This window comes from Platichthys flesus, chromosome 5 (genome assembly GCF_949316205.1).
Source record: "Platichthys flesus chromosome 5, fPlaFle2.1, whole genome shotgun sequence".
In the NCBI taxonomy this organism is placed as follows: Eukaryota; Metazoa; Chordata; class Actinopteri; order Pleuronectiformes; family Pleuronectidae; genus Platichthys; species Platichthys flesus.
Window position 1 is genome coordinate 9,581,212 of NC_084949.1, and position 16,265 is coordinate 9,597,476.

Below are 16,265 nucleotides of genomic sequence, written 5' to 3' on the forward strand. Positions count from 1 at the left end.
TAGTTTTCTAACATTCCTTTTTTTTATTTGGTAAAAAAACGAATCACTAACAGTACAAAAATATTTAATCTAATGTAAACGGTAAATAAACTGTAATCACGATGTTGAGCTTATATTGGTGTTTTCAGTGTTTGGTCACAGAAACTAAAACTTATGCGATGAATCAGTGGCTCAGTTTGGTTTTAAGCCGCCTCCTCTGTGTGGTCGGGGAAACAGGTGAAGACAGGGACTCCTTCTTTGTCCTCTCATCTTTAAGAGCACATTGCAATTCAGGTTCAGTTTTGACGGAAGTCTTCAGGCTCGGAAAGTGTGGCGATCCAGCTTTAGGCCTCTTGGTGGGGGAGTTCTTGTGGGCCGAGGGGCAGCTGTGCTGGTTCAGACACACAGAGCAGAGGGGGTTGATGGGAAGACAGACCTGCTGTCCAAAACCCACCAGCAGCCAGTTAATCTCACTCCACAGCTCCCTGCAAAACAGTGTGAGAGGAACAAATCAGCCACTTTAAACCTGCATCAATTGTTTTTTTTATCGTGCTGACGCTGATCATTGTAGATTTCTCGGCCATTTCTAATCAAGTTGTTCTGGTCAGCAGTGAACCAGCCATGCTGTTACCTGGGCACCCACTCCTCCAGGGCCTTGCGTGTCCCCTCTGGGTTCTTGGAGGGCTTCCTGAGCCAGAACAGCCTGTTAGAGATACGATGCACATGTGTGTCCACGCCTAAATAAATACAAAAAGACACCGTCAATTACAGCAGGCAAACACACATTTATGTATAATCTGTATAATTATAAAAAAAAGGTGTAAATTTGATGTGAACTCTCGTCACATGATTTCAATTATATAGACGCTTTTCTTTATCCATTTTATCGTGTTTTTCTGAGCTGTAACTATCTCAACCTCAGACTTCTTTAAGACACAAAACACCATTTGCCTCAGTGCCGTCTAACAATTCATAAAGTTCATACAGTTCATAAATGTATTGCAACAACATGAAATGTATCATATAACATTATATATGTTTATAGATGATCATGTTAAGAACTAAAATTACTCTAAGAAGAGTGGATATTTTTGTCAAGGTCCAACATTCCCTTTAAATTTAATCAGGCTGTTTTTCCCTTTTTAACTGTCTCAAAAGTCTCTGTATATTCAGAGCTCTATTATCAACAGGATGCTATTTCTGATGAAATCGATAAATAAAGTTTGAAGTATACTTAAGTTCAGTTTCCAAATATGTCAAGTCATGCTACCCTGTTAGACATACTGTATGAATTTAATTCCATATGATTTGTATGTGGCTGTGGTTTCAGCAGCGGGTCTCTACCTATTCCAGACACCTGGTCCCAGGCGATGTCCATAGCCAGGTGAGCCATCTTAGGTCCAACTCCCGGCAGGCGGACTAGCCCCTCCACGCTGTTTGGGATGTCCCCTCCAAACTCTTCCTGCAGCATGGCTGAGGTCAGCTTCACGTACTTCACTTTAGTCTAGAGAGGAGAGGGCGTGGAGGACAGGAGAGAATTCACTCAGGTACAGAAACAGACAAGGAGGTAATGAAGGTGGGAGTGTGGCCACAGACTGATTTCATTTCATTAAAAGTTACTGATGTGAACCGTGTAAGGACACAGAGGTGATGAGTCTCACCCTCCAGAAGCCGACAGGGTAGATGAGTTTCCCCAGCGTCTCATCATCAGTGCTGAGTATATTCTCGACTGTGCAGCCGTGTGCCCTGAGCTTCTGCATGGCCGCTGCCGTCACCTGGTCCTTGGTCTGACTGGAAAGCATGAGTGACACCAGCACCTGGAACCTTCTCACCTGTGCCGACACAGACAACAACAGAGGGAGTAAGTGAACTACTGACTTGTGCAGACATTAAAAAAAATCGAAACCACACCTACATGTGCAGGGGCGTCTGTGTCGTAGCATTTCTCTGCTCCCATGTTGTCTACAGGCGCGTCTCGACCGCTCCTCATCTCACGAATGAAACCTAACTGTTTCTTCCAGTCTGGAGGTTCCCACTGCTCTGTCTTCACCCGTGAAACAACCTCTCCCTCGTCATATTCCACCTTAATTTGTCTCCTCCTGCGGCCTTGCGAAGACAGCGGGAGAGCGTCTGTTTCTGTTTTCGGTTGCACACTGGCCTGTTGGAGGAGTTCATGGCACCCGACTGAAAGAGCACAGAGAAGAGAGGCCGAGATTTACCTGACACAGTCTGGGAAAACTTTAAATCTGCATTAAAAAGCTGAATGCAAACATGACCAAACAAGGCTTTTGCATTTCTCATCAAACATCAAATCCAAAATCGGGTCCAGTCTACATCCAGGACCAGGTTAAACCTTACACCCCCAGCCTGTCCACCCCGCTTTGGATCGGCCAATCGGCTTGCTGCTGCCTCACTGCGAGCCAGCCCCTCAACAAAATCACGACTTTTACTCCTTAATGATTCTTGCTGTTCAGGGTTTGTTCCCTCATGGTTGAATCCATCATTATTGTAAATTGCTTTGGATAAAAGCGTCAGGTAAATGATATGTGATGTAACGTAAACAATGGTTATGTTTGATTGTTGGCTTGTATATTGGTTTGTTAGTAACACTACACAAAAAAACTGGACACATTTTCACCATTAAAATTTGGTGCAGATCCAGGATTTCTCTCCCACTTTCTTCAACATTGTGAAATCAGGCATTTTCCTGCAATTTCACCATTTCCCCTGGGAATTACTCATTGATCTTGATGAAAAAAAAATCTGGCACATTTAGGGAACTTTGGTGCAGTTTTTTTAAATCAGGGGACTGGGGGGCCTTGGTGGAGATATGTGCTCTACTCTGAGCTCTTCGTGAACCTCACTTTGAGCACAGGGCCACTGACACTTTGAAACCGGACAGAACCCCCAAATATCTTAGTACCTGGAAACACAATATTCTAAGTGGTACCTCAGTGTGTCTTAAATCTGTGTCTACAAGTGAGTTACATTTTTAAGTTAGTTACTCAGTTTTTGATAAAAAACTAAATAATGAAATGGGCAAACTGAAATATAAACACTGTGTTGTGCAGTGGATTTTACTTGAATGGTGCACTGTTTTTAAATGTTCAGTGCGTAGGATTTAGTGAACTCTAGTGGTGAAGTTGCATGTTATGTCATGAATACCTGTCACCCCCCCTCCTCCCCTTCAGACATGACAGAGAACCTGTGAAAACCGTCGGGTGTCATAAAAACTCAAAAGGTGTTTAGTGTGTCCAGCCTGGGCTACTGCAAAAAAGACCTACTCCTGATGTAAATATAAAGTATTTAAATATCAAAGGCCCATATAGGGTCAAGAAAACAACGTTTTTTACAATTCAGAAACACACTAGTGAAAACATCACTCGAATTATTTGATATCCAATTTGCGTCAATAGATCCCTTTCACCTAAATCTTACCCACGGGTAAAGCACTGTGTGACTCTTGTACCTACTTACTATATTAGATTCGCCTTAAATTGACACCAGCTCCAGACCTAATATAACTGAACCTGTCCATATACCTTAGGCCACACTGGGTGTACTGTGCCCTGTGCTTGTCCGCTGACAGATGATAATAGTGGGTGAATTAGAATCTGCAGCAGCCTGAGTGGCAGCTTCCTCCATCTACTGGTGTATTTGTTGTAGTGTTTCCAGTTAAAGATTCAACAGTGTCCCAGTTAACCGCAAACATATCAATACTATTTCCCAGTCTCTGCAGAAGAGTGTGTTAGAAACAAGTGGCAGGTTCACTCATTTCTAAATATATGTTTTCGCCAGTGTCTGTGCGCAACATTACCCGCTGATAAGGGGGCCGAGGAGGGTCTTGGCTCAGAGATCCTCGCCTCCTCCACCTCCACCTTCACCTCCACGGAGGAGACTGGATCCGCGTTCCTCCGTCTCCGGCCGAGCCTGGAGCCCAGAGAGTCGGCGGGTCTGCGGCCACCAGTGAGAGCTCCACCCCGGGGGACCCCGGATCTGCTCTGGGAGAAGTAAGGAGAAGTCATCCTGAAACACGGTAACACATCGCAGACCCTCGTGCTGCGGCAGAACACAGCCATGAAGCTGAAGCAAGTTTCGCATTCGATGTCGGGTCACGAGGAAAAGCAGAAACGTTGTGTAAACAAATAGATCATTTCTTTTAGTGTGAAAATATTTTGAGCTCAATTTATCAAAAAAGGTCCTGCACCCATGTGTATATCATTTTATATGCTATAATCATGTTTTATAGATGTATAAAAACTGATTTATAACTCTCAGAATATGTATTGGGATAATTTCACTTCTTATTCAAGTTTAATAGTAGAGTTGATAGTATAGACTAGAGTTTAGCAACAACATATGACCAATAGTCATATCATTCGTCTTCTTATAATAATAACGATACTCATAATAATAATGATAATGTATAAACACTCAAAACAAAAATGCTTCACAAATAAAAAAGCACACAAGTTAAAACACAAAAAAATTATAAAACAAATAAAAACAGGGTCGTAAAGAAATGAATAAATACATGTGTTACAGAAATTTAAGCATAACCACCCATTTCAATAATAAAACGAGAATTAGGTCACATCTGAGAATGTAGTACGATAAAAGTATGTTTTCTTCTCTATGTATTTGTATTTATGTGTAGATGACAACAAAATTGACTATAATACAACTTAAAAAGGGCTTATATGAAAAAGCTTCCTAGATGAAGTTTCTTCGATATCCTAGCTATGAAGGGATTATGTTATGAATATGTTAGAATGAACTGTGTAGTGTATGTGTTTTGTAACAACTTTCTGTATAGGTCGCAAATAATACAATTACCAAGAGCAGAGGCGTTATTGGGTCCCCAGAAAAGCTGAAAACCTCAGTGAACAGCAACAACACTTTTGAGGCCCCTCTTGAATGTTTGTACAGGAGACTGTAATGACACCACAGTCAGAAACAACCCACGAAAGCCCCATCTGTAGTAGCCTTCTGCCTCAAGCTGTGGAATGGTAGAGGTTTGTTTAAAGACTCAACGTTGCGTCTGTATGATGTGTCTGATGATGGGGTTTGATCTTAAACCTGACTACATCAGGTGTGTGCTCAGTATAGACTTTGTTTATCATTTTGATAATAGCAGCGTTGTTTTGACAATTGGAATAATGTGGTTTGGTAACATATGTTTCTGGGGCCCTCAAAAGTCCTCTGACACACTCCTGCCAAAGAGGTTCTTGTAAAGTACAACAAATAACAATTAGATGCTGCTACTTTTTCTTACTTAACAATCAAAGCTTTTTTCCCCTGCAATTTTCTGCATGAAACTTGACAGTTTAACTACAGCTGTTTTCCAAAAGCTCCTCTCACATGAAGTTCAGCGAAAGTACAATTTCTCACTCCTAATAAGAAGCCAACTTCATCACCGATGGCTCGTTAAGCTAGCTGCTAGCCGACAGTGGCTGACGTTGTAGTGTCAGTATACACGGACATAACTTTTAATGGACTGTTAAAATATGTTTACGGGGCCATTTGGGAAGATACACGCGCAGATTCCTTCCTCTTGATTGGTTCCAACTCAGAAAACCACACTAAAGAACGGGCTTTAGCGTAGTTTTACGGCTTTAGCTCGCTCATGACTACATTTCCCATGAGCGAGCGCGGGTGGCGTGTTTTTGTAGGAAGTGCTCCTGTCACGGCTTTCATGTGTCATCCGGTGCAGGAGCGGAGGACCGAGCTTAGACCAGAACAAGCTCCGGGCTGCGGGCACACACACACACCTAGGCAGGAGGACCCGGCTCAGCTGCAACCGACTGGATGAAACCGAGAGAGACTCAGAGGTGAGGAGCAGGGTGAGGAGGAGGAGGAGGAGGAGGAGGAGGAGGAGGCACCGTGCATGTGTGCGTTTCAAGCTAGCAGACCTTGGACACCACAGGGGAAGGCTCGTCCCGGACAGGAGCAATGTACTGGGACTGTAAACACGTCGCTAACGGTTCAGCAGCGTCATGGTGCACCCTGCGGTCCGAGCTGTGCGCTGTTCCCACATATGATGAGCTGTGGTCGGCTGAGGACGAGACTCTGCACCGCTGCTGCTGCTGGTTGTTGTTGTTGTTGTTGTTGCTGAATAAGAACTGAAACAGAACAGTTGTTGTTTGTGCTGCTCACCTCCCCCCTCCCTCCCCCTCTGATTCTCTGTCAAGTCCACATGACAGAACACTCTTTAAACCTGCCTCCCCCCCCTTTTCCTCCCCCTCCTCCCCCTGGTTTACACATTTACAACCTGGGACAAACTTCACTGCTGCTGCACAATGGTCACTGGGGATGCACTGGTCTCTTGAACTATATCACATAAAATCATGTGAGCATGTCAGAAATGTGCTTTTGCATAAATACCAGAAACATGAATACACCTCTCCATTGATGTGTTATTATTCTGTCTGTCCAGGGAGAGCAATCCCTCACTAGTCACCGTGCGGTTTCTGTGTTTTTCCCCCTGTTCATTTCTTTGGCTGTAGTTTACCATCACTCTGAGTTAAGTTCATTAAAAGCTAGTTCACCCCAAAATAAAAATTCACTCATTCTCTACTCAGCTCTGTGGCGATGGAGGGGCGGGTGAAGTGTTTGAGTCCTCAAAACACTTTTGGAGTTTCAGGGGTAAACAGCGTTGTAGCCAAATCCAATACAATTGAAGGAAATGGAGACCAATTCTTCAAATATAAGAAAACAGAAAACCCACCATAAAATGCCTCCATGCTGCTCCTGTGGTGTCGTCCAAATGTCTGTAAGCCCCGACTTTCAAATGACTTGAAGCGTTGTCATTTACACTTGTTTTAGGCTAAATGTCGGCTGTTATTCTCCTCCAGGGCTGCGTTCGCATGTGGATTTCAGCTGACATTTAGTCTAAAAACATTGTGTAAAGGACTTATAGTACAATCATGTGTACAGCCCAATGTTGAGAATAAATCCCCTCAGCTAACTTTCCAAATGAAAGTCCTGATGTCTGACCAAGAAATGTCAGAGGCAGAGGCGGTGGCCTAGTGGCAGAAAACCTTGGACTATGGACAGAAAATTGGGAAGACATCAGACTGGAAGGTCTCTGGTTCGGCTCCACGGACTGAGCCATGGACTGAGTTACAACAAACAAACAAAGCTGGATGGACAACACTTGGCTCTGTCCAAATTTCTAATCGGATTCTCCCTACCCCACTGTCTAGTGCCCCTGAGCAAGGCACCTTACTCCCCCAACATTTGCTCCCCGGGCGCGTACAGGCCTGCCCACTGCTCTGTGTGTCCTACATGAGATGGGTTAAAAGCAGAGGACAAATTCCCTTCAATTGCATGAGTGTGTCTGTGCATGTGTTTGGGATAAATAAATGTATCTTGTATCCATCTTCTAAAACCACACAGTGGGACAAACTTCACTACTGTGGACAGTGGAGGTAACTTGAAATCGTTTTCTCAAATAACTGCAGTGCTCATATAATAAATGTACGAATTTGTTCCATGTCAATGTTCTATAACAAAGTTATAGCACAATCATAGAACTCAATGTTGTGAATACAGCTCACAGCGGCTTTAAATAGACATCACAGGGAAGAACTTTTAGTTTGTAGCAACACACCTATCAGTGGTGTGTATCCATGACGATGTTCTTCATGTGATGTTAAGGTTTTTGTAATGTATGCTATACTGTGATGGTTCTTGACATGTTTCTAAGCGCGTGTTACCCTTTCATTAGGCAGCCGCAGTCCCAGCCTACGTAGTGTGTCGCCGCTCCAGGACGGGCCATGAATAAACAAGCAAGCAAGGAGAGTCTGAAGGACAAGGTGAAGGGGATCTTTGGTCTGGGGTCAACGCGCCCACCCAACAAACAGAGTGATAGCAAACCATCGGAATTCATTATTACCGAAGACATTATCAAGGTGTGCAGAAGAGACCGCGCACATTCTCACACACACACAACCACACACTAAATCTCATCATGCTGTTGATTTCTTTACCCATCATGTTCTTTTCGGGGCCTCACTCCACCTCTGTGTCTTCCAGGAGCTCCAGCCCGACTGCGGCCTGAGCAATCGCATTCGCATGATGAACCATGTCTGCGAACTGGCAAAAACTAAGAAATTTGAGGAGGTGAGTCTCCTCTGGGTGTCACATTGTGATACAGCAATGCATGAAATCTTCTGTGTTATTTAAACTGTGCAAATCTACACACGAGGGTTTTCAGCATGCAGTGGAGGCACTCTGGAAAGCTGTGGAGGACATGCTCACTCCAGAGCAGCCACCTGAGGCCAGACACGCTGTCCTGCAGCTGCTGAGGGCCATTATACAGGGACAGGTACACTATATATTCTCAGTGTGGACATATACACAAGCAGCATTCCAACACAATTCTTGTCTTTTCTTCATGGCATTGTAATTCACTGTTTTATTTGAAGGGCGAGCGACTTGGCCCTCTGAGAGCCTACTTTTTCAGGGTGATCAGAGATTACCAGCCCTGCAACGAAGACCTCTCTGACAGGCTGGAAGTTTTCAAGGCCTTAACAGAAAATGGAAAAGACATCACATACCTGGAGGAGGATATAGGTAAAGCTGTTTGGACCGTACACCTTATTATTGTCTGGTTCACAAACTTAATCCTTTTTTAAAATTAATTAACAACTGCATTTTTCACCAAGGGTGTCAGTTTTCACATGTCCATTTTTCTGTTGGTTGGTTTGTGTGTTTGTTTGTTAGCAAGATTACACAATAATAACTGGACGGATTTCCACAAAACTTGGTTGGAAGGATGTTGTTTGGGCCAGGGAAGAACACATTTGATTCTGGTGTGGATGCAGGAATTTTTTTATCACTTTCTTAAACATTGCGAGAGAGGGTGTTTTCACGGTTCTCCCAGGGAAAAAGCCAAGGATCTTGATGATTAAACAGGCGTATGTAGGGAACTGATCTATGAGTGTGTGAAATTTGGTGCAGCTTGATTTGCCTTGGGAGAAGCATGAGTCATCCTGAGTGCCATTGTAGTTGTCATTTGGATTCTGCATTTAAAATCTAGATTTCACTGTTAAATGCAGAGCAAACACCGATTTGCAAACACTTTGTGTCTTTGTCAAGTCTCATGTTTTAACTTGTGATCACTTTTCCCTTTTTGCAGATGGTCTTTGTATTGACATCAGCTAATGTTGTCAAGTTAATCTAAGTATTTTCCTTAAAGGTTGAGTGTGCAGGATTAATCAATAAATCCATCAATCTTTATCTGTATAGCACATTGTATTCATGCAGGCTAGTGCAGTTCAATGTGCCTCACAATTTACTGTGAAGTTGCGTATTACCACCACCTGAATTCACCCCGTCTCCCCCTCTCATTCCAAATGCGTAGAATAATCTACAGTGGCCTGGAGGTCCGGCAAAAACAATAAACTTTAGAGCCAGTGCTTTGTTTGTACATTTCAGGCTACTGCAGAAATATTGTGGTGCAGCATGTTGGACTATGTCCAAGAGGACCTGCTTCCACTGTAGATATAAAAGGACAAATCTTTAGGAAATTATTGTTAGGAGTCAACTGCAATTAGGGCTCAGATATAATGTTTTTTTATGAAGTTTTTAATCCTCAGTTGTAGCTGACAAATCCTGGTAATATATATTCAGGCTGATATGAGCCACATTTGTTGTAAAGTTTGTATTAATAAATTGTGACAACACAAATGTTCTTTCGAACACTTTATCTACTGGTATGTTATTTTCTGTCCCAGCTCGGTTTGTCCTCCTGTGGATGGACATTGGCCTCACCTCAGACTTTCTGCACGTTCTTGTAAATCTGGTGAAATTCAACAGCTGCTACCTGGACCAAAATGTCTCCACCATGGTCCAGTAAGTCCAACATACAAAGAGCAAGGCCAGGGTTCTGAGTTTCTCTCATTTCTGAATATTTTGTAACTGTTGCTTGCTCTGTGGTGCCCTCTGCAGGAAAATCTGTCTCCAATGCAACAGAACAACATCGTCAACAGATATTGAGGTGGGTTCTTTTTGTTTTAACACAGCTTTACCTAAACTCACTGGAGCAACTATAACTACAGTACAAATTTAAGCTGAAGAACATTTAACATTCCTCTTCAGTTATCTTTTTAATGTTCAACGGTAAACAATGCCCTGCTATATAATTATAGATGTAGTTTCCTTCTTTTGCTCATTAAATGATGCAGTGCTTGAGTGATGCTTCCAGCCTAGTTTAAGCTGCACAATCTTTGGTCTGATTGTCCTCTCGCTGACAAGTTTAGCAACTTGCCAACTATTGGCCCTGATTGGCCCTGATTGGCCCTGATTGGCCCTGATTGGCTGTCATCGGTGGGTGTACGCAAACTCCCCGACGTGATAAGAGACATTAAATACACCTACATGCACAGAGGGAGGCAATCTTATTTCATCAGTGTGTCTCTGATTCTTATATGTTAGTTTCATGTTATCTCATTATTAATGTGCAATGAAAATACTCACATCTCCATTCTGAATACAAGTGCCAAGGATTCATGATAGAGGAAACAGTTTACTTTATGTGGAGCTTGAAGAAATACTGAAGTCACATGTTTTTCTAATTGGAAAACCTTTTACATTTAATGCAAGGCAAGTTTATTTGTACAGAACATTTAAACAACAACGCAGTTCAAGTAGCTGTTACAAGTACTTTACGTAAAATACAAGAGGCATGTAGTCGGGAATCAAAAACTTGCATTTTGTATCTATTTAAATAAATCAGAATATGTGTTTAAGACAATTAACAGACAGTCTGGTGCAACAGGTTTGTAATGAAGGGCACTTTCCTCCAATTTTAAACATGGAAATTGCAAATGGCTTTATTGTAAATAAACAAGGCGTGTGTATGTTGTTTGCAGGTAGCTCTCCAGGTCCTGGATGCGGTGGTGTGTTACAATTGCCTGCCTTCAGACTCTCTCACCGTCTTCATCATCACACTCTGTCGTACAGTCAATGTCAAGGAGTTTTGTGAATCCTGCTGGAAGGTGAGACAAGGGCACACAAACACATCCATGCTTACACACTTCACTTGGATTTTTGAAGTGATTCGATGGAGCATAAGTCAATAATCACGTCTGATTCTCCTCTCTGCTTCTGCAGCTGATGAGGAAGGTGTTGGGTACCCACCTCGGCCATAGTGCTATTTACACCATGTGCCGTATCATGGAGGAGAGGTAATGTTCCAGCTTTAATCATACATCTGTGTGTGTGGTGAATAAATACGCATATATTACTGTGGAGAGGGTTTATGTGTGCATCTCATTTACAACCTACAATCTTCACCAGGATATACATGGAGGATGCACCGCTGTTGAGAGGAGCTGTGTTTTTCGTTGGAATGGCACTGTGGGGTGCACACAGACTGCCTGCTCTGAAAAACACACCCACATTGGTTCTGCCATCTTTCTACAAGGTAACACACAAGCAGGCACACACACACATTTTCCAGATTAACCATTTGGTCGAGGAAATATCAGAAAACAGTGACAAAAGCGGGTCACAGTATTCTTAACAAGACAGAAAAATTATTAAAACCCCAAACTATGAATATTGACTCTAATCTATTTATGCACCTTCATGGTTGTAGCACATTCATTGAATTATTAATTTATTGTTTAATTGTTAACTTCTGACATTGTCAATGAAAAACCACTGTGGAATAGTAAAAAAAAGAAAAGTTTATGGCATATGTTTGCTATACATTTTAATTTATTCGTGTACATAATACAATCTATATTTTCTGTCATGCAGTATCCATTGAGCTTTTCAGTTTTTACTCATCTCCAGTTCTAAGGAGCTGAGATGTAACTGAAGTTACATGAGAAACCACCATGGTGGTCTGAAAAGCAAGTTTATTCTTGATGCTATGAAGGTGAAAAAAGCTGTTGAGGTGACTGTTGGTGTCTTATCTCTGTCACAGGCCATGTCGTGTGCCAATGAGGTGGTGTCCTATGAAATCGTACTTTCCATCACCCGGCTGATCAAAAAGTACGGCAAGGATCTGCAGGTGGTCACCTGGGACATCCTGCTGGGCGTCATCGAGCGACTGCTGCAGCAGATCCAGGTACACAGATAAACGCTGTGTTCTTCAGCTGTGACAGGCAAACTCGGGAAAAGGCCCAGATCCAATTTTCAGAGTTCAATTCTGAAAACAGCTACACACATGCATACAAAGAGTAATATAACAGTTCTCGTTTGACCAATTGGTCTTTCTCATCTGGCTTCACAGACAATCGGGAGTGCAGAGTTGAAGTCCATCGTCTATGAGCTCTTGACAACAGTGGAGGAGCTGTACGAGCAGAACGGTTATCATGGCTCCACAGAGAAGTTCTTCATTCTGGTGGAGAAATGTGCTGACAAACGACCTGTAAGCTTTTTGAGTATCTGTCTCTCACTGTGCCACACTGTCTTGTCATTTCATCCTCCTACATACTTCTACAACTTATTTTAATCATGCTCTTTTGTGTCTGACAGGATGCCTCAGTGCTGACCCTTATCTCGTACAGAGCCCAGTCTATCCAGCCAGCCAAGGACGGCTGGATTCAGAGCCTTCACCGCCTCATGGAGAAATTCTTCAGGTAAGATACACACACACTCACAGTGATGAATATACATTGAATACTTTACCTCTTGGTAATTTCTTTAACTTTGGTAATCCTTAATCCCTGTCTCGCCTAACCCCTGCTATGTTTTATCTTTCCTGTCCACCTCTTTTTGTCCTACTGTCTCTGTGAAAGGAACGAGACTCGCAGTGTGATAAGGATCAAAGTGCTTCACATCCTGTCCTTCGTTCTCAGCACCAACCGACAGCTGTACGAGGTCTGTACACTGACACACAGGCACACTTGTATGTATATTCCACTGTCGAGACACAGATCTATTCAGCATTTTGTTTTATCTGCCATGTAATAGCTAAAGATTGGAGGTATCATACTTAACGGATATTGTCTGTTTCTGTAAAATGAACGTGTGACTGTTTGGCTGTTTTGCACCGATGTGTCATATTTTATGTTTATTTTGATGCAGGTTTCTCCAATTCATATATCATTTATGTCTTAAAATTAATACTTTTTTTTAGTGCTGTCAAACGATTAAAATATTTAATTAATTAATCGCATTTATGTCATAGTTAACTCAAAATTAATCGCGATTAATCGTAAATTTGTATCTATTCTTAATGTCCCTTCATTAATTTTTTCTCCATAATTTTTTGAGGTTTTAATGCTCTATCAACATGGAAAGTGGATTGGCTTGCTTTATGCAACTGTTTTATTTTATTGAAAAACAACATTGCCAAACAGGGCGGTACAAAATAAAATTATAGTTTTGCACATTTCAGGTAAAGGACTCAGCCTATAGTGCAGTTAAACCATGGCCTAATATTTTCTTTTTTTCAAGTTTGCTGTGAACATAGCAGTCAGGCCTCTCAAACAGACAAGCAACAAAATAACAAACAAACAAAATACACAGGCAAGTGTCGGCCTACTTTGAAACAAATTAAACACAGAACTGTGTAGGGCTATTTGAGTCCTCCCCATATTTGTGGGAAATGTATGAAATAAGAATTACCCTATTTTGAAATAAATAAAAACATATAGCTGCAGCCTAGTAGCTTAGAAATATATATTTTAGTTGGCGAAATATTAAAACAAAAAGCGAGAGCAGGTCAGACTGGAGACGAACACAGATACTGAAGCTCGATAGAAACCAACTGCAGCTACTGCTCTGATCAAGAAGCTGAGGCGCTGATCTCTGATCAGCTGAGACCAGAGAAACGCTGTGTTTTCACTGTTTTCATAGTTAAGAAGCAGTCAGTCACTGAGAAGCTGCTCCACGTGAAAGAGCTCTGATCTCACTGTGTCTCCCTGAGCGAGTGCACGGGGCAGGGGGCGGGGCTACGGTGCGCTATCTGGAACCACACACACACACACACAGACACACACACACTCGCCCGCTCCTTGTACTTCATGGCGGCCTGATACGATGTTTTAAAAAATGATTGTGACTTAGTCAACCACCAACATGCAAAAGCGTGTGTCACACGGCGAAAGTGTGAGAGTTGGCAGCTCTGCTTTAATCTCGCGATAAAAAAATTTACGGCGTTAAAATGGGTTCGCGTTAACGCCGTTAATAACGCGTTAAACTGACAGCACTACTTTTTTTCTTCGACTTCTTCCAGGATGAGCTGATAGAAATGGTGGTGATCCCCCAGCTCAGTGGGATAGCTGAAGACCGGGACCTGGCCGTCAGAAGGCAGGCCACCCAGCTGCTGGTGGACTTGGCTGAGGGCTGCAATACGCACCACTTCACCAGTCTATTGGACATCATTGAACGGGTACACATTCTAATATTTACACCTCAGTTCTCTTCATTTTAGCCAAGTTCAGAGACGTAACTCCGGGGTTTGTTTTCTTTTCAGGTTGCTAGTCGCTTACTGATCTGTTCAGGGCCCCTGGAGGTTTCTGAGAGAGACCCTACGGCAGAGTCTCCTATGGAGGACATCAGGACTGCTATACTGGGCTTGCTGGAAATCCTGCAGGTAGACTCCACACTTATAGATGTTAAGGACTTGATTCAATTAGTTATGAGGACAGTTCTTTTTTCGCAGATCCTCACCAGTTTGACTGTTCACCTTGTTACAGCAGTGGAGAAGTGTACTCCAGGCTTTGTTATATGTTGTTAAACCATAACATCGCTGTTTGTTTAATATATAAGTTTATATGTATATTTTTTTTATAAATTGTGTTTGAAAATGTTGTGAGAAAGACAATATATGTCTTTACTCTTGATTGTAATCTTTTAAAATGAATTCATCAAATTAAAAAAATAATAAAATGGAACCACAAGTGATTGAATTTGATGATCATCTTTTTTTTCTCTCTCCTGACAGAGCAAGCTTTACAGTCTACCAGCCAGCCATGCCAGTCGTGTTTATGAGTTGCTTATCAGCCACCTGCAGCTTCACTATAAAAACAAATACTGTTCAGCTATTGCTTCCAGCATTAGACTACAGGTAGGTCTAATACATTTCTCTCTCCATATTTGTCTTTTACTACATTTATATTGTCATGTACACATTTATTCCTTTTCATTTTCTGTCTTTAGGTCTTCGACTTTTTCTTGATGATGCGAGCAGACTCTCTGCATCGTCTCGGAGTCCCCAACAAAGACGGAGCCATAAGGTTCAGCCCTTACTGCTACTGTGACACAGGGTGAGGACGCACATGCACCACTCTTTCCAAAGATCTTTCTTACAATTCAGTCTATTAAATAATCAGAAAACTATTTCTTGTGTTGTTTTGTTGTTTCAGGGAGCCAGAGAAGCGAGCCAGTGAAAAGAAGCCGACAGGTTCAACATCTCCTCCCGCTGGTAGCCCAGCCACCCCAGCCGCTCCTCCTCCTTCAACAGCCTCCATACGCTCAGCCTACCTGCCCTATGCACCTGCTTTTAGTGTCCTCCTGCAGGGCCTCAAGATGGTACACACACTTACACACACTAACACACACAGTCAAAGACAGAGAGATTTAACTGCTATCCTTAAAGATATCTGATATGTTTTGGGTTTGTTTCTTGCTTGTAGGAGACAGATTGGAAGGTGATGAAGCTTGTTCTCGACAAGCTGCCTTGGATGCTGCAGTACAAAGTGCTGCTGCTGACATCACCGTGCAGCTTGGACCAGCTCTGTTCTACTCTCTGCTGCATGGTATTGAAAATAAAGTCACTTGCATTCAAATCTGCATTTACAAGTGTTATATACATACATACGTCCGTTATGCATGACATGTTGCTTATTTCTTTGCCTCTGTGATTGTAGGTGACAGATCGTCTGATCTCAGAGCGTTTGAAGAAGACCCCAGAGGGGTTTTCCCGCACTGATGTCCAGCTGGCGGTGGTTCCTGTCCTCACGGCGATCACCTCCTATCACAGCTACCTGGAGCAGTCGAGACAGGTACGGACCCGAGCCGTCTGTAAAAGGAAGTAAAATAGGCTTGTCGGATGTGTTAATGCTTATCTGATTCAATGACTATCAAGTTTGGAGGAATGACGTCCACAGTTGGACAATATCCCATCATTAATGGTTTTTATTTAACGCACACTACTTTATTTGTTATATATGCCCGCCACCCATATAGATAATCATCACCGTACCACTAGATGTTAATTCACACCAACCTTTTTTGGTTCAGACATTCTGACTTTTCCGTTTAGTCCAAACAGAAATCAACGTGTGAAAGGTTTCTCAGACCAGGCTCGTGACTAACAGACC

At 42.5% G+C, this 16,265-nt stretch overlaps 2 protein-coding genes across 9 annotated transcripts in view; one reads left to right on the top strand and one right to left on the bottom strand.

The window, feature by feature from the left end:
• Positions 1–4,383, bottom strand: nthl1 (nth-like DNA glycosylase 1). Its single transcript, XM_062387489.1, has 6 exons — positions 3,797–4,383; positions 1,895–2,163; positions 1,641–1,811; positions 1,324–1,483; positions 611–716; positions 1–464 (listed from the first exon to the last, which is right to left on the bottom strand). The coding sequence occupies exons 1-6, from the start codon at positions 4,056–4,058 to the stop codon at positions 164–166; spliced, it is 1,269 nt and encodes a 422-aa protein (XP_062243473.1). The 5' UTR covers positions 4,059–4,383; the 3' UTR covers positions 1–163.
• tsc2 (TSC complex subunit 2) overlaps positions 3,851–16,265 on the top strand; it is a 27,841-nt gene continuing 15,426 nt past the window's right edge. For 3 of the 8 annotated variants that reach the window (XM_062387481.1, XM_062387485.1, XM_062387487.1), the window contains exons 1-22: positions 3,851–3,989; positions 5,693–5,810; positions 7,709–7,892; positions 8,017–8,103; positions 8,189–8,308; positions 8,409–8,556; positions 9,720–9,837; positions 9,934–9,982; positions 10,857–10,982; positions 11,098–11,171; positions 11,284–11,410; positions 11,918–12,061; positions 12,227–12,364; positions 12,472–12,575; positions 12,735–12,816; positions 14,177–14,332; positions 14,417–14,536; positions 14,888–15,010; positions 15,103–15,209; positions 15,309–15,474; positions 15,579–15,701; positions 15,813–15,947. In XM_062387481.1, the coding sequence (XP_062243465.1) occupies positions 7,758–7,892; positions 8,017–8,103; positions 8,189–8,308; positions 8,409–8,556; positions 9,720–9,837; positions 9,934–9,982; positions 10,857–10,982; positions 11,098–11,171; positions 11,284–11,410; positions 11,918–12,061; positions 12,227–12,364; positions 12,472–12,575; positions 12,735–12,816; positions 14,177–14,332; positions 14,417–14,536; positions 14,888–15,010; positions 15,103–15,209; positions 15,309–15,474; positions 15,579–15,701; positions 15,813–15,947 (2,382 nt within the window). In that variant the 5' untranslated portion in view covers positions 3,851–3,989; positions 5,693–5,810; positions 7,709–7,757. Of the gene's footprint in view, positions 4,016–5,692; positions 5,811–7,708; positions 7,893–8,016; positions 8,104–8,188; positions 8,309–8,408; positions 8,557–9,719; positions 9,838–9,933; positions 9,983–10,856; positions 10,983–11,097; positions 11,172–11,283; positions 11,411–11,917; positions 12,062–12,226; positions 12,365–12,471; positions 12,576–12,734; positions 12,817–14,176; positions 14,333–14,416; positions 14,537–14,887; positions 15,011–15,102; positions 15,210–15,308; positions 15,475–15,578; positions 15,702–15,812; positions 15,948–16,265 lie in introns of all 8 variants that reach the window. The other 5 variants (XM_062387484.1, XM_062387486.1, XM_062387488.1 and 2 more) reach the window with 3 other exon arrangements.

Coding starts and splice junctions, on each gene's coding strand:
- nthl1 (XM_062387489.1), bottom strand. CDS start 4,058: ATGGCTGTGTTCTGCCGCAGCACGAGGGTCTGCGATGTGTTACCGTGT. Junction 2,164..3,796: donor CTCGGCCCCCTTATCAGCGG/GTAATGTTGCGC, acceptor GTGCTCTTTCAG/TCGGGTGCCATGAACTCCTC. Junction 717..1,323: donor GGACCAGGTGTCTGGAATAG/GTAGAGACCCGC, acceptor GTATTTATTTAG/GCGTGGACACACATGTGCAT.